The sequence below is a fragment of the Spea bombifrons genome, chromosome 9, assembly GCF_027358695.1.
Source record: "Spea bombifrons isolate aSpeBom1 chromosome 9, aSpeBom1.2.pri, whole genome shotgun sequence".
Classification (NCBI taxonomy): domain Eukaryota; kingdom Metazoa; phylum Chordata; class Amphibia; order Anura; family Pelobatidae; genus Spea; species Spea bombifrons.
The window spans coordinates 17,062,321-17,087,838 of record NC_071095.1 but is presented as its reverse complement, the minus strand read 5'-3'; the positions used below and the strand labels follow the sequence as shown (position 1 = coordinate 17,087,838).

Here is a 25,518-nt window from a genome sequence, read left to right as displayed (position 1 = left end):
TGACATAATAACGTCAGAGTAATGCAGACATGTAACCCTTCCCTCTCAGCGTGTGCAATATATACATGTAACCGCTCCCTCTCAGCGTGTGCAATACATACATGTAACCCCCTCTGTGTGTGTAATACATATATGTAACCCCTCCCACTCAGCATGTGCAATACATACATGTTACCCCCTCTGTGCGTAATACATACATGTAACCCCTCCCACACAGCATGTGCAATACATACATGTAACCCCCTCTATGTATGTGTGTGTGTGTGTGTGTGTGTGTGTATAATACATACATGTAACCCCTCCCACTCAGCATGTGCAATACATACATGTAACCCCTCCCACTCAGCATGTGCAATACATACATGTAACCCCCTCTATGCATGTGTGCGCACGCGTGCAATACATACACGTAACCCCTCCCACTCAGCATGTGCAATACATACATGTAACCCCCTCTATGTGTGTGTGTGTGTGTAATACATACATGTAACCCCTCCCACTCAGTATGTGCAATACATACATACATGTAACCCCTCTATATGTGTGTGCGCGCACAATACATACATGTGACCCCTCCCACTCAGCATGTGCAATACATACATGTAACCCCCTCTATGCATGTGTGTGCACGCGTGCAATACATACACGTAACCCCTCCCACTCAGCATGTGCAATACATACACGTAACCCCCTCTATGTGTGTGTGTGTGTGTAATACATACATGTAACCCCTCCCACTCAGTATGTGCAATACATACATACAACCCCCTCTATGTGTGTGTGCGCACAATACATAAATGTGACCCCTCCCACTCAGCATGTGCAATACATACATGTAACCCCTCCCACTCAGCATGTGCAATACATACATGTAACCCCCTCTATGCATGTGTGTGCTCGCGTGCAATACATACACGTAACCCCTCCCACTCAGCATGTGCAATACATACACGTAACCCCTCCCACTCAGCATGTGCAATACATACATGTAACCCCTCCCACTCAGCATGTGCAATACATACATGTAACCCCTCCCACTCAGCATGTGCAATACATACATGTAACACCCCCATAAAACAAACGCAGGGCTTCTCTCAAAAACTTTATTTCAAACATCAAAGTGCATTAACTTGTGACACTGTTAACCCCTCCCGCACCAGAGGACTCCAAAACTACACCTACTGCTCTGGTACTCAACGTGTTAAAGTGTCCGGGGCCCATGCGGCCTCAGTCATTGTGTTCCACAATCAACACCCCCCCTATCACTGGGTGACAAATTCCCTTTCAAACAACACAAAACACACGTAATCCAGTGTAATCTGTACAGCATTAAAGACCCCCCCCCGACACCGGGAAAGTTATGTCAGAGACAATTCCGGTACAAGAAATACAAATGCCCCCCAAATCTAAAGAAAGCCGGGGGCAGCAATAACCGCAAAGTGTAAGGAGTGCGAGGAAACAGGGAGCGGGGGCCCCGGCGTCATATAAAATAAACAATCGCGCTGGGGGCCACGTGAGGACATCTATCACCCTGGGGAATAATGACGATTACAGGACGGGGACACTCCGCACTGCTCAGACAGCCCCGAGTCCTAATACCAGGGGCAATTGGGCTGTCCTGTGTGCCTCTGGCCAATGGGCCGGGGTCCAAGATCTGCCCCATTCATACTATGGAGGCAAGCGACCAGCTGGAACTGCCTCTAGAGTATCTAAACCCTGAGCTTCATTCTGTGGTTCAAGTATGACATCATATGCCAGCTCTAACCACAGAAGGAAGGGCAAGAGGAAAATGCCCCAGGCTACTAGGAATACACAACTTTACCGACTGGTACAGAGATGGGGAGACTAACAAGCCAGGGAGAAGATGAAGGCTGTCCGTGGGAGTTGGAGATACAGTAGCTGTCCTGTGATGGGGATCAGACACTACATCGGGTTTTTTAGCGTGGAGCCACCCCCTCCACGCGCTGGCGTCCATCCTTTGCATTGTGGCCGTGTTCGTGCCCCGGTGGAGACTCCTGCTGCCCCCGGTAGGGTTGATGTTGGCTCCTGCGTTCCTCGCCTGCAAGCTTTGGGTTGGACGGGTGGCCCTTTGTGTAGGTGAAGTCAGGCTGTCTATGGTCGTGATGGGCAGCTCCTTCCTTCCACGGCTTGTGGTCTGGGCACCTGTGGCGATGGCTGTGGCTCTGATCGTTGTGCTCGTGTCTGCGATAAGGTGTCATGTCCTCCTCGTTCTTGGGACGGGGAAAGGCGTTATGCTTGTGTTCTCCCTTTGCATGTTTCTCGCTCTTCGGCCCATGTTCATGGTAGTTAGCGTAGGCTTCCCTTCCGTGATCTTTTTTCCCCTCATGGTGCTGACCGTACTTCTTTTGGCGAGTGTCATGGCCGTGCTGGTCCCTGTCCCGGTAGCCATGGTTTGGCTCTTCTTCTCCGTTATGACTTGGCTTGGGTTTTTCGCGATCGTTAAGTCGGTCTTCGTGTATTGCGAAGCGATGCTTTGAAGGTTTATGGCTCTGCTGTCCTTCTTCCCGATATCTGTGATTCACTGGCGTGGGATCTCGATAGCGGCTACTCTCGTCCCCGACATGCAGCTGGTCTGGTGGCAGCGATGTCCGGTGGTGGGGAGGATGTCGTCGTCCTTGGTCTTGATGATTAAAGGCAGGCACGTGGTCTGGAGTGTAATTATCCGGTCCCTCTTTGAAGGGTTTCTTGTTTTCGGGTCTAGATTCGGGTTGGTTCTTATCCCGTTTTTGGGTGTTATAGTGATGACGATGTTGGTGTACAGATGTCCCCTCCCAGGTGGCTTCTTCGTGGTTGGCTTCTTTGTAGGGTTTTTTCTTAGGGGATCTAGAAAAGGAATTCATTGAGTCCTGCAACATGTTATTAGAGGAACTGCCACCAGCACAACTGCCACCCCAGTCATCACCGAAACCCACCATGGCCTATTATATTGTCATAGCAGAATCTACACGGCAACGTCAGTAACTTAAGAACCAGAAGATCAAGCCTAATTTGGGATTTGTGGTCCTATTTTAAAATTACGCAATAAAAAGGGACAGCGGCTGCTCGTAGAACCCCGGGTCATCGTTTACGTTAGAAGGAAAAGAAAGTCCCCGCTCACCTCTTTCTGCCGGCGGCTGCTTCCCCAAAGAAGTTTGCATACACGTATTTCTCGAAGTCGTCCACCGCGTCATCGTTCCCAGTCTCTCTCCTCGCCAGCCCTTCCAGGAAATCCTCCATATCGTCCACAAAATCTCGGAAGCGGATCTTGTCGTGGGAGAAGACCGGCCCTTCAAAGAACCCGTCCAGGAGAGGGATCAGCTCGGGCAGGTGTTTGGAGAAGTCGACCTTTGCTAGGTAACTCCGAAGGACGTCCTCGAACTGCTTTCTCTGAACCGGCTTCAGCTCCACGTTGAAGAGGTCAATGCCATCTTTCCGAGCGCAGCCCTCCACCCCGGAGCAGCCCTCTGGAACACGGTACTGATGGTCCGACAGCTTTTTCCAGAATTTGTTGTGGTCATGGTGGCGGTGGTCCTTTCCGTGTGCTTTTTCACCTGGCACCTTGCGCTTTCTGTCCTCCTTTGCTTCCTTGGGACCCTCACGGAATTCTTTCTGCCCCTTGCGGGGATGGAATTCACCCCCTTCCTCTTCATGGTGGTATTTTGATGGCCTTTCCTTCCAACCTCTCTCCCTATTTTCATGGTGCTTATGCGCTGGGCCTTTCCCATGGTGATCTCCTTCAGGGTGGCGTTGCTTCTTCCCATGCCAGGCCGGATCCTCTCTTACATCATGATTCGTCCATTCTTCGTGCTGCGTTTTCTTCTGGCCTCCTTCCTTCCCTGGCTTCTCCTGGTCCTTTCTGTGATTTCTGAACTCACCTTCTGAGTTTGGGGTATGGTGAGCATGACCCGACTTCTCTCGCTTCTTCCCCTCTTTATGGCCTTGGTCCTTGACTTGCTCCTTCCGCCTCTGGGCATGCTCTACATAAGTCTTTTCCCATGTCTCTGACCTCTGAAGCTCCAGCGCCAGGCGGTTGTTCATATCAGAGATCTTGTCCTGCAGCTGTTGCTCATCCTCCATTACTTCAGGATCGGACTTCTGCGCAGTCAGACTTTCCAAGTCCCGCCGGATCGAGCCCACCAGAGACCTCTGCTTGTCTAGTTCCTGCCTAAGCATCTGCGCTTCAGCTACTAGGATCTCCTTCTGAATCAGAAACCCTTCAATCTGCTTCTTGGAGGAGTCCAGATCTTCCTTCAGCTTGGCATTCTCCGACACCAACCGCTGCATCTCCAGGCTGTCCACTTCCATGGTCTCCGTTTTCTCCCGCAGGCTCTGCAGCTCCTCCCGAGCGGACAGGTGGAGCGTCTCCTCTTTTAGTAAGGCATCCTTCAGTCTTATATTCTCTTCCATCAGCTCTTGATGCGGAGGCCCAGCGGAGACTCCCTCATCTTCACCAATTCTTAGCATTGATTCAAGTTCTTCTTTCTGTGCCTAAGACAAAAAGAATGTCCATCAATGGCTGTAAGCGGGGCATCTACAATAGCCCCCCCAACCTCTTGTGCTAACCCTCACCCTCGGGTAGAAAATTGCCCAGCTGAGCCTCCTTCGCCCCCCACCCCTAGTCTCCAGGTTGGCTGAGCCTCCTGCAATAATCCTCCCAGCCACGTCGCCAGGCGGTGATGGCGCTACCTGCAGATTGGCTTGCATCTGCCGTATGTCCTGGTTCTCCTTGGCCACTCTGTCCAGAAGTTCGTTAACCACCGCCAAGCTCCCGGGGTCACCGGTGAAGTGTGCAGCATGTATCTTTATCCAATCCTGGAAAACGTCACAAGGCAAGAGGCATCTTACATCCCCCTCTCCATTGCATCATGGCCGGATACCGTGTCACACTCACCCCCCCCCCTGACTCCAGTCTTCAGTGTTAGCATGGTGCCCCCTCAGCTTTCTTTCCCATTCTATAAGCTGGGTGACGTTAGTAAGAGAAAGCCTAGTCGCTGACATCGTCCAGCTGCTTAGTAGCCGACACTTGTTGCCCACCTGAACATCTTCTACAGCTCGTGGCTGACCGTCCCCTCCTTGAGTGCTGCGCGTTATTACCGTCTGCGGGGGATCTAGGCAGAGAATGACAGCTCGTAACCGCTGCGGCCCTCGCAAATCCCAACACACAACAAAGTATGTTCTCCGAGACCTTTCCTCCAAACCCGTACTCACCGTCATCGGCCACAAATCCTCCTGTCAAAGAGAAACAGAGCGTGTCAGAGCGCTTGCGAAATAATCCTGCGAATATCCCACACCAGACTGCTCCTGCCCCCGCGCATTCCTGCCATGCGCATCGGGTTCTCCCGATTTTTATCTGTCACAATAGTAACATAGAACTGCAAATGCCGTTATTTAAAAGGTCACGGTAAAGAGGTTTGCGTCACTAGTTGGAGTGGAGTAAACGTGCACGGGGTACATCTGCAGTTAGCGGGGCGGACAGTAGAGGGCGCTATTCATTTCCAAAAAGGGCTGACCTGATAACAGGAGAAATCCAATGCCAGCCAGCGCCAGGGCGGCAACGATGCACTTATTGAGAGTCAGACCGGACGGCCCTTCTTCTTCAGGCGCGGTGGGTTCCTTGGGTCCGGCTCCAACATTTACCGGTGAAGCCCCTTTCACGACACGTTTTCTGAGACCCTCCACATCGTCGTCACTGCTGGAGCAGCTCACTTCCTCCAGGTCCTCCCCTATAAGAGCGAGGGGCAGAGAAACAGGACAGGTGCGAGGGGGGGGAGCAAAGGGCAAAACATTGGGGAGGTGGAGAAGTGAGGTGGGGTGGGGTGTGAGTGCGAGGGGATGAGGGAAAATGATTAATAGGAGAGAAAAGAAAATGTACAGTGAGATGACACGGGTCCCAAGGACATAGTACATGCACATGCCAAGCTTCATAGAAAGACACGTCACACGCGGTGCCTGGGAACACGCTATCCGAGCAGTAAAATTATTCCCCTCCATTGAATGGGGAATATACTTAACCCCCGGTCTGCGAGTTATATGACACACAATGCTGAGCACCCTCTCTCTGTATACAGTAGGGCCCTACCACCTATGCTGAGGGTAACAGCACTGATCCACTACCCCCCCCGTGAACTGGGTCTCATGAGACATGCGCACTTGCAGTTCATGCTGCCCTCTACCATCACAGCATGCGACACGCAGCACCTGTCCTGCTTGCCCTGCGCTGCGCCCAGCTCTTCAGGCCGCCGAGCGACAATGTGTCGGGGAAGAACCGCGCTAGAGTCCGAACGCAGCGCTCTTCAAAACAAGAAGACAGAGGGGGGGGTTGGCCCCGGCAAACGGTTTGGGGTCCGTAAGAAAAGATGTACACACGCCTAATCGCCCGGCCCCACGCCTGTATCCCAGCGGCTGAGACCCCTCATTCTGCGGCACGCCACCAGCTATGGCGGAGGAGGGCCGCCTCGAGTGTCACTCAGGTACTGACCGGCTCTGCCGGGATAGGACGAGCTCGGCTTGGCGTTGGGGCGCTCCGCGTCCTGTGTGTCAGGCTCTTCCACGGGTATGTCTGTCGTCTCCTCCGGTGCTGGTACCGCCGCCGGCGGCTGACGAGGCTCGCGCTGCTGGGGATAAAACGGGAAACCCAGAGTAACGCTCCACACAACGGTGACCGTATAACACCCACCCGCCCCCACGCGGGGCAAACGCTTCCGAAAAGGGGTCCTGCCATTACACAGCCCCCACCGAAGCTCTCACCTCGGGGTCTGTGGGCGCTGCCGATCCGTCGGATCCCACATCTGCCAACAAAACAGAAGGGAAAGCTGGTCAGAGGGGAGACGCCGGGCTGATCCCCGAGAAGCATCATTACGGGGGTGCACTGGAGAGCTACCTGCGGACTGCGCCTCCTGCTGGCTACGGGGGGCTTCGGGCTGCTCAGCCCCCAACGTCTCTACGGCAAGTCCCTGCGGAGGATCACAGAGAAACTACACGGTGACAGCGGCCCTCGCCAGAGCCAAACGGACAGCAAGCCCAGCCCACCCATAAAAATCCACGGCCTCTCCACCACACTATCCACCTTCCTCCCTCCACCACACAATCCACCCTCCACCACACTATCCACCCTCCACAGCCTCTCCACCACACCTTCCACTCTCCTCACTCCATGGCCTCTCCACCACTAATCCCTCCTCACTCCACAGCCTCTCCACCACACTATCCACGCTCATCCCTCTTTACTCCGCCATGCAGTGGTTCAATTAAACACGCCAAACGCCACCTCTCCATTACACTTATTACAGATCAATGACTTCATAAATCAGATGGAAAAGCAGGATCACCAATTATACTGCTAGAGCGCAAGCTCTTGGGACAGAGTGGCTCGCACCAGACTGTAAGCCCTCTGGCTGATATAATGCTGGGCTCTATTGCCCTTTAATGCCCCTGCGGGTGACGCATGTACAGGCGGGGACTCCCAGCGCGGGGCCGCAGCTGTCTCCCCGTCTCGTGGGATAAAGGAATGCGTTAGAGCAGCGCGTCCATTTATAGCCGTCAGGCGGCCTGTCCAGCTGCGGGCCGCATCTGCTAAGCGGTGCCTCTCGAGGACAGAAACCGGTTTGTAATGCCGGAAACGTATACAAAGCGGAGGACACGTACCTCAGAGCTTGCAATCACCCAGTTATTCTCAGAGTCCCTGGAGTCTGGAGCCTCCGCCATCCTGTTCACTGCTCAGGAAAGATAAACGGAGGACATTCTTATCAGCGTTTGAAAAAGAGACCTGCGAGGTCTGTCGTTTGCAGAAGTTGGTTGCTGGATTTGCCTAAAGTGGATTTGGTTTGTAAATGAGCAGCCCGGCGCATTTAGCAGATATGCCCTCCTCTCCTGCCCCCTAGTGCCCATCCCTGCCGTGCCCCACGCTCTCCCATCACACCAGACTGCCTTTACCAAAGGTCGCTGCCATGACCAGCACCTGGGGGCCCACGTTAACACTGATTAGAGCGTGCAGGAAAGACCAGCTCTGCTGGTTGTCCGTGCCAGCTACCGGAAACGGGCCGTAACAATAAGAGGAACCCAGTTCTTTCACTGGGCGCCAGGACCTCCAGCGCTGGAAAATAAACAGAGCCAAAGATCCGACAGAGCGCGGGCCAACGGGGGTATTGAAGCCAAAACCAGGTAACCATAGGCAACGGATCACCAGTCAACAAGAGAATGACAAACCCCGGGGGCGATAAACGGGGACTCTGTGTCCAAAAGACCCCAGGGTATTCTAGCGGGGCAGGAAGTTAAGGGGTAACGGAAAGGGCAAACTCATCACACCACCGGGGCAAGCCGCAGAGGGGAGCGCAGGGCAGATGGGGACGGAGCAGCACGTACCCCCGTCACGCTGCATACAAGGCTCCGCTCACAACGCCCTTAAAAGGAGCTCCTCGGCGGCCAAATTCCTCCAGTCTGAGCCCAAATTCAGCCCCAGCTGGGAACGCGTTTAACCCTCTGGGTGCCAGCAATGCCAGCTGCTCTTCCAGTCCCAGCAGCTGGCTGAGAGTGATACATTAACCCTTCGCGGCCCATTTGGTTATAGATTAGGGGGGTCAGGGGGCACTCGCTGTGGGGGTATCTGCCACTCGAGAAATGGCCACACTGGGCACGGAACAAGGTCACGGCGCCCCCACTCAGGAGATGGAGCCCCCTATCATGCTCCTTGGCTTACTCCGAGTAGCTACCAGTAGCTGCCCCCTCAGTATGTGTCCTTCCTCTTGACGTAACGGGTGCCCCCCTCGGCCAGTGCCCCTCCCAAGGCCCGGTGAGTGAGTGCCCCCTCGGTGAGTGCGCGCCGGCTCCCCGCTCACCTGCTCGGAGTCGGCTGCCCCCGGCTCTCGACTTCGCGTCCGCTCGCTTTCCACAAACTTCTCGGGTCTCGGACACGTGACGCACTCGGCCAATCAGCGTGCAGGATGGTTATAAAGCGCGCCACCCCTCATGAAACGAGGCGGGGAGTGAGAGGAGATGAGTGACAGCTGTCCACTTAACGCTGTGAGCGCTGGAGGAGAATGACAGGAACAGGTGGCCACACAATACGTCACCCGGTGCCACCCAGACTCATCCCAACTGTCACAGTGCCAGACAGGACCCCGCTGCAGCCACCACCCAGGGAAACCCACTCTGATCCCAACTGGCACCACACGGGTCCTGGGACAGACACCATCTAGACTTGTCCCAACCATCACCGAGGGCCACTCAGACCGATCCCAGGCTAACCACCCAGCGCTACCCGGCCCAGTACCCGGCGCTGCCACCACCCAGCCCTACCTGGCCCGGTACCCGGCGCTGCCACCACCCAGCGCTCCTTGGCCCGGTACCCGGTGCAGCTGCCCCCAGGCCTGTCCCAATACAACATGCGCAGTGTACCCACATCTGTGTACCTGCAGTGCTCCCCGCTCTACCCACACCGGTCTGTCAGTGGCCAGTATGTGAGAATTGCCCCAGGACAGGCAGGAGCCGGCTTGGCTGGATTCCTGGTGACATCTCTGTACTCCATGAGAAGAGGCCAGGTCAGAGTGACCCTGCATACTAAACAGAGCCGAACGCCTGCGGCCCCCCAACACATCTGACAGCTTCTGATGGCTCAGAAAAAGCACAGACCCAAAGATGCCCCCCAGGGATAGAACGCTGCCAGTTCACCACTTGGCGGCTTCAGTAACAACCAATCCATCAGGATAAAACATTGAAAATCCGCTTTAACGTATAATGGAGGCTTTCGTTACAGCCGATTCCTTTATGGGGAAAAAAAAAAAAACAGAAAAAGATGTAAAGGTGCATAAACTTCATCTGAAGAAGAGACCTCCGAGCTCCTACGATCTTATGTTACTTCACATCCTAATCAATGCTGGCCCCAAAGGGCAGAGGACACACACACATTGGGTTTTATTGAACCCGTCCATGTAATTATACAGGGTTCCTTAGCAACCTACTGATTAACGCGCATGCGACGGTTGGAGCGACCCATTAAATGGCATGTGTTTCACGCAGCGCCATTTAACGGTCACCGAGATAATCGGCCCACTTTGATGCATCAATGTGAAACATAACCCACAGAGGACAACGTCTCGCATAAGCCTGTCGCTAGCAAAATAGGGGCCGGTCTGCTTAACACACACAACTGGCAGATACACCGGGAAGGAAGACCCTCAAAGGAAAGTGAAGCAGCCACGTCAGACCCGCAGGAACAGACATTTAATATGAATTATAGACAAAAACATACACGTTATCAAAAATACAGACAGGCAAAAAGGAAGTACGTCTTATCTGTACAAAATAAAACGGAACGTCACATTAAAATGTTTACAGCGTGAAACGTGTCCGTGTAACACACCGATATCTCGAGGTGTTTATTCACCGGCAGCCGGTTTCATGCCACACGGCTTCTCCGCAGCCAGATTCCTACACTGCTAGCCCAATATCTGTAGGTAATAGTTTCTCGGGTCCGTGCCGGCAGGTCCTGCTCGATGCCCCTTCCACCACAGCCAGTCATGTTTAAGGAACGCCGTTAAGCTGGAGTCATGGCGTTGATCTTACGCTCATCCATCGTTGGCGGCCACGAGTTGTCCCATGGCCTCTCGGATGTACACAGACTGAATGTCCTTCGTCTTCAGGCAGTAATCGCAAGCCCACACGGCTGAGGACTCCCTCGTGAGCAGGCTGTAGGCACTTTCTGTCATCCCTGTGCATTCCCTGTGGAACCATTTCTGGCAGGAGGCCTCACACAGGATGGCGTCCTGGTCATCATTCACCTCGTTCCTGCAGGCTCCACAGGGGTAAACAAGTCCTGGGGGTGGCTGGTGGCCCGAGTTCCCTGCCGGTTTGCTGGGAGGAGGGATACTGCTATTGACCTCGGGAGTGCTGCTGTTGCCCCTCGTGGCACTATTGGGAGTAAAATTTGGCTGATTCCCATTGACAGCTGCCGGAGATCCCACATGCTGGTCTTGGCTGAAGGAGTTGCTGGGAGGGTTGAGATTCTTGTTATGCTCTTCCACCCCTGGAGGGAAATTCTGATCTGCCCCTGCAAACGGGCTAGTGTTGGGAGGAAGGCTAGGTCTCTGCATTGTGGGCTGTCCAAAAGGGTGGCCAGGAGAACCAAACCTTTGAGAAAAAGGAGGGCCACCAGGAGAGTTCATCACAGGCCCAGGCCCTGGCCCCATGTCCCCTCGTGGAGGCTGCCCCATGGTCGGAGACATCATTGGCCCAAATCCACCCACCGGCCCCTGCATCATTTGCCCGGCTGGAGGACTAAAGCTCTGCCCCATGGCTTGATTGAAAGGCTGGTTAGAAAAGTTCATGTTTCCTGGCTGCACATAGTTTGGGTTCTGAGGCATGCCAAAGCCGGGGCCCATCTGATTCGGAGGGAATGGGGGAGGCTGCCTCCTTATAGGCTGAGGACCACCAGGGTAGCCAGGAGGCACCTGATGAGGCATGCCTCCCTGCATCCGGAAATTACCAAATGGCACCGAGTTATTCATGAAGGGAGAGGCTGCTGCTGCGTTAACCTTAGGAGCCCCAAAGTCATCTTCAAAAGGATTTGAAGCCACCAAGTGGTCAACCATCGGAGTGGGTGGTGGGGCAAATTCAGACAGGTGAGAATAAGCAGGACCCTAAAAACCAAGACAAAAAAAAAAAAAGAAAGAAGTCAGATGTGTTACCCAGCACACATTCATCGCAGGACACGCAAAACATTTAAACGCCTAACAAACCGCACCGGCCTGTACAGTGTTTATGGTGCCGCTTATAGCCGACCACTGGAGCTGAAGAACACACATATCGTACGCAGACAATGCACAACAAGCTACAGCTCCGGTGGACCGGGGTCTTCCTCCAACCTACATTTCTCTTCATTTAAGGAACAAAGCAGTCAAAAGCACCCCCTTGGACGAGCGCAGCCCTGGCGAGAGATGGATAAAACGTAAAAGAAACGGCACTTCCCTGCAGACTGAGACGCCGTTACACGGAAAGCGACGTGAAAAGAAGCGGCAAGACCCAGGTCTGATCGGGAAGACGCCGTATGCTGCCATCCGACATTCCCTCTGAACACAAGCATTCCCATCTCATTCTGTTTCAATGTAAGACAAACTAAACAGCGGGGCTGCGGGGCCGATCGAGCTGTCAAAAGAACGTCTAACGGCCGAGACAGCCTAACCAAAGAGTACATAGAGGAGGATCCCAACCTGATGAAACTGGTCATTCACCGGTCCCTTTACTCTGCGCTGTGATCCTTCCCAACCCCCTGTTCTCCATACCTGAGTGTTCGACTTGCGACGTTTCTTCTCAGGGCTCTTCATTTGCATGCCTAAAAAATACATTAAAAATAACGATCATAATAAATACAGCAATAAGTCCTAACAATAATAACAAAGCACCACTTAGTCCGCCATAGCGGCAGCGGGGCTCCTCAGCGCTTCACACGCACCCCCCTCCCAGGGCAGCTAAAAGAAACTTTATTGGCATCAAGGCGCACAGCAGACAAGCACTTATTTGTCCGCTTCTCCGAAAATACCCTCTCCCAACGATTGATGTACCCCACCCGGCTCCCTACAACCCCACTCACATCATTACAGCACACGAGTTTAATGCCCCTCAGTATCTGCCCACCTCCTACATACAAACTACCCCATACCAACCATCTACCCGCCTCCTCCTCTCCATACCCCTATACAAAACAGGAAACCTCACCTGCTTTGGCTCTGCGGCCCGGCAGGGTTAGTCCGTCCAGCTTGTCCTGATCAGCGGCCATCAGACGACAAACGATAAAGAAAGGAGCTCACAGGCCTCGCATATCACGGGCCCGGCTCCCGTTGGCACTCAGTTGCCTCTCGACAGCGCCAGGCCTCTCATCCGCACAAAAACCGGAAACCCGGACGGCGCACCGGAAGCCGGCCAGGCACCTACCACTTGTGGGCGGAGGGACGGATGTACTCACAGCGCGCACAGGCATATGGCGTCCGCCCTGCTGTACGCAAGCCAGCCGGGAAGAGGGTTCTTGCCTCGGTACCTACAAGGACGCTGGCGGAATAAATCACTTTAATGCACGATAATGGTTCCGCTCATAAAATGAGCTGTGCAAACGCAGAGTTGGACGGGTTCTCTGTGCCGACTGACATTAAGACACGAACGTTTATTTAATTCAAACCACGTGACATCATATTAACGTGAAATACACCGGATTAGATACTTCCGCTCTTACACCCCTCACACGCGAATAGTACACTCCAGTACTCAGTACCGGCCTTGCGGGGCATTATGGGAGGTGGAAGTGGGTAGCTTGCAGGTTTGCGCCGTTTTAGCCATATTTGTTTTGGGCAAAGGGGGGTAAGGGCTCCATATCTCCTAAACGGCCTGTGGCCCTACAAAGATTGGGGGCCTGGCTTCCACTGTGGCCCACTTGGAGCACCCGCTCACTTTCTTCCCATTGGAGGGCGGGAAGCATGGTTTATCCAGCGTCCTGGCCTCAGAAGCCAACCACATCCAGGGACCAGTGACATGATACCTCCCAAGTGTCCCAGGCTAGTCCCTCTGGACAAAATGCCTGTGGCCCTCTTTTCTAATAGCGCTATATAACCCGTAGAGGCCTCAAAGGTCTCTCATTCTTCTTCTCCATCTTTACGAGCGACAGTCTCCCCTAACTCCATGACAGTCACTAACGACACTATCTGATCCTCAGTACGATTAGAGCGTAAGCTCTTCAGAGGAGGACCCCCGCGGCGCGTCTCGCAGCGCTTTTGGCTGCCGTTACATAAATCTCGGGGCACAGCGACCCCATCCATGCACCCAGCGCTGCCTGGGGGAAGGTGACCGGCGCATGACACGGTCTACAAAGCCCCCCTCTCCACACGCGTTGCCCCAGCCAACCCACCGAGAGGGCAGAATCGATCCTCGGCAGAACTGTCCCACTGATATCACAGCCTGGAGCCGTTTGCAAGAGACAGCAGAGTAGCCACTCGCCCACAAAAGGGTCATATCTCACACTACGACGGGGTGACAGAACGCAACGGAGGGCAGGAACACAACCCCCCCCGTATTAAAAGGGTTAAAAACACCAGCGACTCTCCACACGGGCAGTCTGGATTTTTTTTTTTTAAGAAATACTAATTTTATTAAGCATTTTTATTCTTTCCTTTGGTATAATCAAGGCATTTTTTTTAACATATTGTTTAAAAAAAGAAAAAAATACAATAAAAACATATTCATGGCGAGGAGCGAAGTTACCGATATGTGCCGCCGGCAAGGCTTTGGTATCAGGATACAAAGTGAACCGTGCAGAACGCGGACAGCGTCTATGTACATGATTATAGGGGGGGGGGTAGTCTCTGCCCCCACCTTGTACCAAGCCCTTGGGGGCCCCATGGGCCAGAGTCTACCTTTTATAGGGGGGCTTTTTGTGTAGTGTGAACCTGCCCGGGGCAGATGTGGCCGGCCCCGGACCCTGCATTGTACTCGTATACCGCTGTATGAAGCAGCCTGTCCAAAGGGCTATGGTTAGGGCCGACTGGAACTATTAATTGTAGCGACACAGACAACGAAGAAATCATTAGAGGCGCAGGCCGAGTGGGGCAACTAACCGAAAGTAAAAAGCCCCAACCCTTTGCTTACTGTTTGCCCCAGCCCTGGCACGGAAGATACCCCCCTTTTCACTGACCCCGTCACCTAAACAGTGCTACAGCATGAGACAAAACCAATGCCAAGCGCGGGCACGAGAAGGGGCTTTAAAACCTGCTGGCTCCACCCATTATACAAATAACATTGGCAAAGGAGACTACAGGAAGTTGGAACGGGGGCACCAAGGTAGTCAACACGGGCAGCTGAGCCAGGCCTTGCCTGAGATAATTACCGTTTCGAGAACGCGCTCCAGAACACAGCCACGCATGCCGAACGGCCCTCACAGGAGTAACGGAGGAAACCGTTAATCAAAAACCGAGGAAAAGTAAAACAAAACCCAACATCATCATAAAAACCCAAATAAACGAGCAGGTAAAGGCACAGGTCAGGTGTGAGTCGTAGAAAGGGTCGTGTGCTTTACGGACCCCCTTGTGTACTTGTGCTTAGAGGGTCTCCTGCAACCGCTACAGGGGGCTTCTCTGTTGGAGACGCCCGATCTTCCAGGTGGAGGGGGGGCAGAGGCTGTCCTTTTGCCCCACGGCAGGGTCTTCAGCATGGGCCGACTTCGCTCCGCCGGCCTCCAAGTTTCTTCACGTTCGTCAAGAAGAAGGTTTGTTCTTCTCTGGGGCAGAAGGGTCACTCGGCACGCACCACGCTGGGTGTGGGTATCGCCCCGATGGCGCTGAGGAACTAGAAAGGGGGTGCAACCAGCATGGTACCACCACGGCCGGGGGGATAAAAGGCTGTGCCAAGGCCTGTATTCAGCACACGCCACGCCCTGAGGCAGAAGTCTCTACTTTAGAACAGCGGTGGGACGGGGCAACAAGGGGGGGGGTGAAGGTGGTGTCAACGGAAGGCTCAGCGTGCAGAGCACGGGGCGGAGGGGACACGGAGCTGACGTTCACTGTCTCCGCTCCACCGGCTGCCGGAGACACAGCTCGCTACCGGCAGAGATTATGGGTAAGTGATTGTCCATGTGGTAACTGATCAGGTGACTCACGCTCTCGAAGCGGTGGTCCTTTGTCCGAACCTGCCACGCAATTCAAGGAAAACAAAGTTAAATATCTAATCAGGTAGTGTGACAGAACCCCCGATGCTTGTTTTTTTTGAGTGGTATTCGCTCGGTACGCCACCGCCTCACTGTCCCCCACCAACCCTTTCACTCACCACTCCCTCGGGGTCCACCAGGAGCAGGTGTTTGGGTTGTCCATTCTGCAGGCCAGTCAGTACATACTGTCCCGGTGTTGTGGTGCTCTCTCGCACCAAGAAGTCTCCGTTCACTCTGAGCTGTCTCTCGGCTTCCTTTCTGGCCATCCTCCCGTGGTACCAGGGCTCTCTCTTCAGCTGCTCCTCCATGCTCATGAAGGCTTGGTTAGGGGGAAGGGTGTCATCAAACGGCTCTGTGCAAGAGAGACGGTGACTGAGAGCTTCCGCTTTACCCAAACCTAAAAACCAACCCCTTCAAACATGGCTTCCACTAGAGGGTGCTCATGCTGCAGGGGGCAGCAAATCCACAAACTCACTCATGTCAAACGCATCTCTCTGTCCATTCGTCGACCTGAGAGGCTGCCGAGACTTGTCCAGGTTCTGGACGTTAACGTAGGATGGGTCATCAAAGAGGTCTGGCCGGTTCGGAGCTTTCCCACAGGGGGCCGGGAATCTGTCCCTCCCTGAGCAAGAGACACACGGTCAGGAACGAGAGCGACGGCCAGACGAGGGGACGAGGACAGCGGGACGCGTGAGACGTACCTTGCGCTGTGGGCTGCGGCTGGACCTTCCGAGAGTCCAGTTCTGCTCCTGACGTTTGCCCCACAGGCTGAGAGATAAAGCAGCAGAGTTAACCGTCCATTCTTTATCTACCGCTCTTTCCCCCTTCCCAAGATTTCTTACCAGAGTGGCCCCCATGTGGTTTGGGCTCTGCCTGGGTATCGCTGGGGCGACTCCATCTCTTAGTCTCATGTCCACCACTCCTCCGATGGGTGGCTCCTTGCCAGGAAAGTCATTGTAATACGCATGGTCTGGCAGCTCCTCTTCTTCTTCATCCCACGCAGAGCCATCAAATCCAGCCATCCTGAGGGATAGGGAGAAGAGGAGCCCAGTGAGGACAAGAGGAGGGAGAGCGAGAGAACAAGACAGAAGAGACAGAGAGAGGGGAACATACAGTATCCAGGACAAGAAGAAGGAAAGAGGGAGATGGAAGCACAGACACGGCACCCCCATACGACACGGCACCCGGACTGTACCTGTCATGAGGGGTGACCAGTTTCGGGGGATTTTTGAGATACTGTTTAAAGCGCAGTTCGAAGGCCTGTCCGATGGTGCTGATCACATCCTGAGCAAGACCGTCCGGGCACTCCAAGATGTGGCAGGCTGTGGGGGAAAAAAGAAAGGGGTCACATACTCTGTGTACAGGGGTCACATACTCTGTATACAGACAGCAGGAGCACCGACTCCTAGGGCCACACGCATTCACGCTGCTGCTCCGGGGTCCATGCTCATGCCCCTAAAAGCCCGTGTAATATTCTGCACGGGACACCTAAGGACCGCTGCCCCGGCACCCAGGGGGCCAGACCGCTGGGGATTACCTCTCTGATTTACCGGATCTTTGGCGACATACGCGACATATTCGGCAGTATCCTGCAAACCAAAGGGATACACAAAGATTAGACACGCAGCACTATCCGAGAGCCCCCGACCGGCCTCCACCACACCCCCGGCACTCACCGGATCTCCCCCAGAGGCAAATGAGATAGACTGCATGTGATGGTTTGCGATGATCTGCAGAGGAATGAACACAAGGTACATTAGTGCATACACAAGCAGGTGGCGTTATGCTGTAACCATGGTAACTGCCCCGTCACCTGTTTGCAGTCGGAAGCCATAAGGTTAAGGCTGCTGGTAGAGACGGTGAGGGTGATCGGCATTCCGGCAAACTTCAGGTTACTCTTTCCCAGGATAGAATTCAGCGCTCGACCACCCGTCTGAGGGCAAAACAAGCAGGGGTGATTATTATGCCCGGGAATACACGTAAGGGGTATCAGGCCATCACCGTCCATCCCATCCCACCCTGTTTGGTGCTGCAGATCAGGGGCTGGGTAACGCTGCAGCCGGCATGTGCAGACCACCGGGATAAGACGCACCATTTACTGACCCGGGGCCATATGCAACACACACACACAAACGGATCAATAAGTGCCCTGCCCCCTCCCCTCGCAGGCGGCTCCATTATCTCTGATTAGCGGGAACATGTCAGTGACACTTAGCGTCAGCTCGCAGGCCTGGAGTATGCACCGGCGCGGGAGGGGGAGCGGGAAGCTGCAGCCCCTGTCCACGCCCGTCCATTAGCAGAACACGATGGGCTTATTGATCTTCCTTATTAGAATGCCTCCAATCACCTAACCCAAGGGGTGCCTGTGCTGCCCTGGGGGGGGGGGGGGTCAGCTGGGGCACAAGGAGAAATTGACTTACCTTTCTCCTGCGCAGGGCCCCTTTTGCACTAGGAACGGCATCGCAGACCAGGCTGATGGCTTCCCTGTACAGACAGACAGACAGACAGACAGACAGACAGACAGGCGTTAAAGGACCAGGGCAGGCAACACACGCATTAGAGAATGACTGCAGCGATCAAGGGGTTAAACCAGCACGGGCAGGTGGGCTTAGATTCCGCAGCCAGCACAGCGTGTGCACAGGGGTGACGGAGCCACGTGCAGGGCCGGGCACATAAGCGCAGCCAGGATCAGGGTCTCACCTGGTGACCTGGGTCCGGGTGTTGAAATCCAGAGCCCTCATGGACTGCAGAACCTCCACGCAGCCCATATACTGAAAGAGAAGGCAGAGAGCGGCTGAAACATCCCCCCAACCAGAGCCCGCCCCGCGAGAGCCCCCCACCCGGATATGTGCCCTTACAGCAAGAGTCAGAAAGAGGGGCTGGAACATGCACATCCCTGAATGAAGCACACCTGCGGCCCCCGGGGACCAGCAGAGACATCAGGGTAGATACCGTGCCGAATTGTGTGCGTTGGGACAGTGCAGGAATAGCAGAGAGGGCTGCGGGGCAGGACGGTGGGGCAGTGTGTGTGGGGTCAGCGCAGGAATAGGGCTGCAGGGCAGGACGGTGGGGTCAGTGCAGGAATAGGGCTGCAGGGCAGGACGGTGGGGTCAGTGCAGGAATAGGGCTGCAGGGCAGTGTGTGTGGGGTCAGTGCAGGAATAGGGCTGTGGGGCAGGACAGTGGGGCAGTGTGTGTGGGGTCAGCGCAGGAATAGGGCTGTGGGGCAGTGTGTGTGGGGTCAGTGCAGGAATAGGGCTGTGGGGCAGTGTTTGTGGGGTCAGTGCAGGAATAGCAGAGAGGGCTGTGGGGCAGGACGGTGGGGCAGTGTGTGAGGGGTCAGTGCAGGAACAGGGCTGTGGGGCAGTGTGTGTGGGGTCAGTGCAGGAATAGGGCTGTGGGGCAGTGTGTGTGGGGTCAGTGCAGGAATAGGGCTGTGGGGCAGTGTGTGTGGGGTCAGTGCAGGAATAGGGCTGTGGGGCAGTGTGTGTGGGGTCAGTGCAGGAATAGGGCTGTGGGGCAGTGTTTGTGGGGTCAGTGCAGGAATAGCAGAGAGGGCTGTGGGGCAGGACGGTGGGGCAGTGTGTGAGGGGTCAGTGCAGGAACAGGGCTGCGGGGCAGGACGGTGGGGCAGTGTGTGTGGGGTCAGTGCAGGAATAGGGCTGCGGGGCAGGATGGCGGGGTATGTGTAATCTGTACCCCAAAATCTATCACAAGAACACAACCCCACACAGGACGAGCGGAAAGACCTCTTACCCTGACCAGGTAGGAGACCCCGGAGCCCATGACGGTGTCGTCCGCATGAAGCCATCCCCGTGTAGGTTTGTTCACAAAGCTGCCGTGCCTGGTCCATTCGTCTCCCGCCAGCTGCCCCCCTTCCACGCGGGACTTCCTGCCGCAGCTCAGCTTGTTCATATCCTGGGAGAAAATGGTGAAAGTTCTCCCTAAGTCAGGGCTGGCTCCTCCTGGGGGGGTGTCCGCGCGCTCGCCCGGGCTGCCCGTCTCCTTCCCCGCCCCCGAGGAGAAGCTGCGCAAGTTCAGGAGGTTAGCTGGATTAGACAGCTTTAGGTTGGCCATTTTGGGGAAGAAGGAGCACAGAGTGGTGGGGCTGTCCTCCGACTCCGAGGACAGTTCGGCCAAGGGGAGAATCGGGGCTAAGGAGGAAGAGGAGGACGAGCTCGGCATTGACTGAGGGGCCATCATTTCCATAGGCGGGGTGGGCAGCCCGCTGCCGGCGGCATCCTCCACGGAGCTCACAGACTCGTTGCGAAGGTGGTTGTATTTGGTTTTGGGGAGAAGATCCATGATGCCAGCTTGCAGCCTGCACTCTACAGCCAGGATGGGTCCGGGTCTCATAGTCTAAACACTAAACAGAAAGCACCCAAAAACTACATGCGCGGCATCGGTGCCCTCCGATCACACCCCAAACGCAGAAACAGCCAAACGGACGCTCTTCAGCAGCCCCGGGGGAGACGACCCATCCGACGGTCCATCAGGAGGAAGCCGGGTCGCCGGAAAGAAGCAAGGAGAGAGTCAGAGGAAGACAGGAGACAGTCAGGTTCTGCCCAGGACAACACATGGCACGGACTACCCTCTCCCCAAACGGGCACACGATCCCCGCGGCCAGAGACACCGGGGTTCCTCGTCCATGCGCAGGGCACGCCGCAGAGGAGTGCAGAGGGCCGGTGACAGATATCCTGCGGGGTAGATGCAGGAAGACGGCTCACTGCTGCCTCCTCCACCCAACGGGAGGAAACTGAGAGGAAAGCAGACGGCGAGCGAAGGAAGGATGTGCAGAGAGCGGCCACAAGGACAGTGGGACAGATGCTCTGGGAGGAGAGGCTTTTTACGTGCGCTGCCAACCCTCGTGGGGATAACTCAGCTGGTCGTTGGATCCTCAGTGCAGAACGATAGGCTACGTGCATCAGGGGGAGGAAAAAAGAAGCCACGGTGGACACGCCTCCTCTTGTCTTAAGAATGAAGAGGAGGAAAAACGTCAGGCACGGTGCGGAGACTGCTGTGGCTTCCCAGCACCGAACCATCAGCTGCTCGGTCCACCCAGATCCACGCAGGGCCAGATCTCCATCAGTGCAGCCGGGATGGCAGCGAACGCCCCGGTTACATGCTCAGAGGCTCGCAGGAGCGATGCCCGGTTGCGCATGCTGTGCTGACTCACAAGCCATGCTGACAGGAAGAGAGCCTTGCAGATACCGCGGCTCATTTCCTGCACCTGAAACCCGAGCCCTGCACCCACCACTCTCACAAGCCTCTCTACAAATTAGAGAAGCTCACAATCTAATGCTTCCAATGCACTGCCTGGGGAGGTAGATATTTTAGTAGCCATTTGTATTTGTATTTGTATAAATATTAAACATACAAAGGGGCCCTTAAGAGCCCAAGCTTGGGTACTTTGCCCACCGTGGCCCCTGCAGCACGTGGAGCGCATGCACTCGCCCGTCTCCGTGGATGGGAATTAGAGGCTAAACGGGTCTGTAGCACCAAGGTGACTCCAAGGGGAGCTCATTACGGGGTTAACAGTGCAGCCTGGGGTGTTTTATCTGCCCTCAGACTCACTGCTTAGAGGACATGGCCCTGTATACAAACATAGCAGCATACTGCGCCCCCCTCGCCTTCCGCTCGCTATTAATTGACCGGCCAGTCAGTCCCTGGAGACCCCCAGCTTCCTGCAGCCCTCGCACTCCCCCCCCCCCACTATGTCTGCACAGAAGGCTGCACACGGGAAGCAGCGGAGATGGACGGAGGCAACATGCCCATTAACTCCGCTCCTGCCAGGCGCGCGGGGTCCCCGCCAGGCGCACTGAAATGCTAACTTACAGAGAAGCAGCAGGTTGGGCTGAGGGTCCGCAGACACGGACCCTCCACGTGAGACAATTCCCGGGGGGTAATCAATATAACCATTAATGCGGACACCGGCGTCACAAACCCCCACCCCCCCACATGTAAGTCTAATTATAAACCCCGTAAGGCAAGATCTGCACAAGCCAACCAGGAGGAGCTGGGCCGTGCGGCCCCCGGCTGTATCCACGCTCTAGAAACCGGGAACACGTCGTAGCCCGCAGGCCCCCGGGGCCCCTCGCCTCATTTCTTCCTCCTCGCCCGTAATCCAAGCATTTCTTTTAGGGATTATAACGCTGGGGCGATTAGCCAGAGGCGAGCAGAATAACGGGACAGTCTGTCCGTATCTCACACCCAGGCAGTAAGGAAGTCACGGAGAGCGGGGGCAGTCTCACTAAATGCCTCACACTCCCCGACTCTCTCACGCATAGAACATAAAGAAACCGGCCCCGCCGGGCATAATAAAGCCTCACACCTTAATCACTCATAGCCGTGTGCCTTCCCCCTCACTGTATTACCCTCTACCACCTCTGCTGGGAGGCTGTTCCACCTATCTACCACCCTTCCAGTAAAGTAACACTAAATTACTACAGATATGTCACATTCGGCAATTCCTCTTCAAGAACTCTCTATTAGAACCAGGAGCCACCAAACGCAGCACCGCCGGCCAGCAAACCCTCCGCCAGACGAGGCACCACCGGCCACCAAACTCAGCACCGCCGCCACCAAACCCTCCACCAGAAGCAGCACCGCCGGCCACCAAACCCTCCACCAGACGCAGCACCGCCGGCCACCAAACCCTCCACCAGACGCAGCACCGCCGGCCACCAAACCCTCCACCAGACGCAGCACCGCCGGCCAGGTCTTACCACATACTCCATCTCTGGGACTGACACAGACTGGAATCTTCTAGCACCTGCACGTCAGCAATAAAAAGGGGGTTATAGCAACGGGTGTGGGGGCCGCGGCCCCTGGACACATATCAGCAAACTTCATCGGGAGACTCCCTTTGCGGAGACACGGATGACACACGCCTGATACATACAAGTAACCCAACCCCCCCCCCAATTCATTAGGAGAAATGATTATGAAATAAATGATTTGGCTTCCACCAAGGGGGGGGGGCGATTGCACAGGATTTGAGGACCTCACCTGCCTAACTTCCTGATTCCCGGCACTTACCACCCCCCACCCCCACCAGACCTCAGGACGAGCCCTGACACATTGGAAATTCTTTCACGGATGGAGGCAGGAAACATCCCCCCCCCCCAGTCCCGGCCCCCATCTGCAGAACCTGCAGTTTAATGTTAGAAGAATGGGGGAGAGCGCGGCGGCTGCAGTTTAATGTTAGAGGAATGGGGGAGAGCACGACGGCTGCAGTTTAATGTTAGAAGAATGGAGGAGAGCGCGGCGGCTGCAGTTTAATGTTAGAGGAATGGGGGAGAGCGCGGCGGCTGCAGTTTAATGTTAGAGGAATGGGGGAGAGCGCGGCGGCTGCAGTTTAATGTTAGAGGAATGGGGGAGAGCGCGGCGGCTGCAGTTTAATGTTAGAAGAATGGGGGAGAGCGCGGCGGCTGCAGTTTAATGTTAGAAGAATGGGGGAGAGCGCGGCGGCTGCAGTTTAATGTTAGAAGAATGGGGGAGAGCGCGGCGGCTGCAGTTTAATGTTAGAAGAATGGGGGAGAGTGCGGCGGCTGCAGTTTAATGTTAGAGGAATGGGGGAGAGCGCGGCGGCTGCAGTTTAATGTTAGAAGAATGGGGGAGAGCGCGGCGGCTGCAGTTTAATGTTAGAGGAATGGGGGAGAGCGTGGCGGCTGCAGTTTAATGTTAGAGGAACGGGGGAGAGCGTGGCGGCTGCAGTTTAATGTTAGAAGAATGGGGGAGAGCGCGGCGGCTGCAGTTTAATGTTAGAGGAATGGGGGAGAGCGCGGCGGCTGCAGTTTAATGTTAGAGGAATGGGGGAGAGCGCGGCGGCTGCAGTTTAATGTTAGAAGAACGGGGAGAGCGCGGCGGCTGCAGTTTAATGTTAGTAGAATGGGGGAGAGCGCGGCGGCTGCAGTTTAATGTTAGAAGAACGGGGGAGAGCGCGGCGGCTGCAGTTTAATGTTAGAGGAATGGGGGAGAGCGCGGCGGCTGCAGTTTAATGTTAGAGGAATGGGGGAGAGCGCGGCGGCTGCAGTTTAATGTTAGAAGAACGGGGAGAGCGCGGCGGCTGCAGTTTAATGTTAGTAGAATGGGGGAGAGCGCGGCGGCTGCAGTTTAATGTTAGAGGAATGGGGGAGAGCGCGGCGGCTGCAGTTTAATGTTAGAGGAATGGGGGAGAGCGCGGCGGCTGCAGTTTAATGTTAGAGGAATGGGGGAGAGCGCGGCGGCTGCAGTTTAATGTTAGAAGAATGGGGGAGAGCGCGGCGGCTGCAGTTTAATGTTAGAGGAATGGGGGAGAGCGTGGCGGCTGCAGTTTAATGTTAGAGGAACGGGGGAGAGCGTGGCGGCTGCAGTTTAATGTTAGAAGAATGGGGGAGAGCGCGGCGGCTGCAGTTTAATGTTAGAGGAATGGGGGAGAGCGCGGCGGCTGCAGTTTAATGTTAGAGGAATGGGGGAGAGCGCGGCGGCTGCAGTTTAATGTTAGAAGAACAGGGAGAGCGCGGCGGCTGCAGTTTAATGTTAGAAGAATGGGGGAGAGCGCGGCGGCTGCAGTTTAATGTTAGAAGAACGGGGAGAGCGCGGCGGCTGCAGTTTAATGTTAGTAGAATGGGGGAGAGCGCGGCGGCTGCAGTTTAATGTTAGAGGAATGGGGGAGAGCGCGGCGGCTGCAGTTTAATGTTAGAGGAATGGGGGAGAGCGCGGCGGCTGCAGTTTAATGTTAGAGGAATGGGGGAGAGCGCGGCGGCTGCAGTTTAATGTTAGAAGAATGGGGGAGAGCGCGGCGGCTGCAGTTTAATGTTAGAGGAATGGGGGAGAGCGTGGCGGCTGCAGTTTAATGTTAGAGGAACGGGGGAGAGCGTGGCGGCTGCAGTTTAATGTTAGAAGAATGGGGGAGAGCGCGGCGGCTGCAGTTTAATGTTAGAGGAATGGGGGAGAGCGCGGCGGCTGCAGTTTAATGTTAGAGGAATGGGGGAGAGCGCGGCGGCTGCAGTTTAATGTTAGAAGAACAGGGAGAGCGCGGCGGCTGCAGTTTAATGTTAGAAGAATGGGGGAGAGCGCGGCGGCTGCAGTTTAATGTTAGAAGAACGGGGAGAGCGCGGCGGCTGCAGTTTAATGTTAGTAGAATGGGGGAGAGCGCGGCGGCTGCAGTTTAATGTTAGAGGAATGGGGGAGAGCGCGGCGGCTGCAGTTTAATGTTAGAGGAATGGGGGAGAGCGCGGCGGCTGCAGTTTAATGTTAGAGGAATGGGGGAGAGCGCGGCAGCTGCAGTTTAATGTTAGAAGAAATGGGGGGGTCCCCCAGTGACAGCAATGGGGGGGTCCCCCAGTGACAGCAATGGGGGGGTCCCCCAGTGACAGCCATGGGGGGGTCCCCCAGTGACAGCCATGGGGGGGTCCCCCAGTGACAGCCATGGGGGGGTCCCCCAGTGACAGCCATGGGGGGGTCCCCCAGTGACAGCCATGGGGGGGTCCCCCAGTGACAGCCATGGGGGGGTCCCCCAGTGACAGCCATGGGGGGGTCCCCCAGTGACAGCCATGGGGGGGCCTAATGTCAGTAATGATGGGGGCTAGGATACTCCAAGACATAGAATGCAAAATAACCGGGGAGCGATGGGGGGCGCAGTGACGACTTTGAGTTGTTCGGGGCGTGCTGCGGCAAGACAGGGAACAGAGTATAGATGGCCGCCCTCCGCTAACTCACCGGGGCAGCATTAAGCGCGAGGGGTCCGGTTTCCTGGTTCCGCTACTCGACTCTACAAACTTTCACCCCGGACTCTGCAAACTTTCCGCGTTACTTCCGGCACCGCCGGCCCCTCCGCCTTGATGCGACGTCACTAAA

At 55.4% G+C, this 25,518-nt stretch overlaps 3 protein-coding genes across 5 annotated transcripts; all 3 read right to left on the bottom strand.

Annotated features, from left to right (window-relative positions):
• Positions 1-1,574: 1,574 nt before the first annotated feature.
• Positions 1,575-7,855, bottom strand: PBXIP1 (PBX homeobox interacting protein 1). The gene is made up of 11 exons (XM_053474338.1): positions 7,645-7,855; positions 6,881-6,953; positions 6,748-6,788; positions 6,479-6,614; positions 6,199-6,291; positions 5,511-5,723; positions 5,209-5,229; positions 5,035-5,108; positions 4,687-4,812; positions 3,119-4,488; positions 1,575-2,844 (listed from the first exon to the last, which is right to left on the bottom strand). Exons 1-11 carry the CDS (start codon positions 7,702-7,704, stop codon positions 1,938-1,940), a joined length of 3,114 nt encoding a protein of 1,037 aa, XP_053330313.1. The 5' UTR covers positions 7,705-7,855; the 3' UTR covers positions 1,575-1,937.
• A 2,341-nt stretch (positions 7,856-10,196) lies between these two features.
• On the bottom strand, positions 10,197-12,917 carry PYGO2 (pygopus family PHD finger 2). The gene is made up of 3 exons (XM_053474784.1): positions 12,709-12,917; positions 12,276-12,325; positions 10,197-11,633 (listed from the first exon to the last, which is right to left on the bottom strand). Exons 1-3 carry the CDS (start codon positions 12,767-12,769, stop codon positions 10,563-10,565), a joined length of 1,182 nt encoding a protein of 393 aa, XP_053330759.1. The 5' UTR covers positions 12,770-12,917; the 3' UTR covers positions 10,197-10,562.
• A 2,437-nt stretch (positions 12,918-15,354) lies between these two features.
• Positions 15,355-25,509, bottom strand: SHC1 (SHC adaptor protein 1). 3 transcript variants are annotated; one of them, XM_053474779.1, is made up of 14 exons: positions 25,381-25,509; positions 22,404-22,450; positions 19,435-19,596; positions 18,380-18,450; positions 18,100-18,163; positions 17,493-17,612; positions 17,356-17,409; positions 17,217-17,268; positions 16,875-17,001; positions 16,522-16,702; positions 16,381-16,447; positions 16,155-16,301; positions 15,799-16,031; positions 15,355-15,661 (listed from the first exon to the last, which is right to left on the bottom strand). In XM_053474779.1, the coding sequence occupies exons 2-14, from the start codon at positions 22,413-22,415 to the stop codon at positions 15,533-15,535; spliced, it is 1,419 nt and encodes a 472-aa protein (XP_053330754.1). In that variant the 5' UTR covers positions 22,416-22,450; positions 25,381-25,509; the 3' UTR covers positions 15,355-15,532. The 3 variants fall into 3 exon arrangements, with proteins under 3 accessions (XP_053330754.1, XP_053330755.1, XP_053330753.1); XM_053474780.1 differs by lacking the exon at positions 22,404-22,450 and having other exon boundaries at positions 25,381-25,492; XM_053474778.1 differs by lacking the exons at positions 22,404-22,450; positions 25,381-25,509 and having other exon boundaries at positions 19,435-20,722.
• Positions 25,510-25,518: the final 9 nt, after the last annotated feature.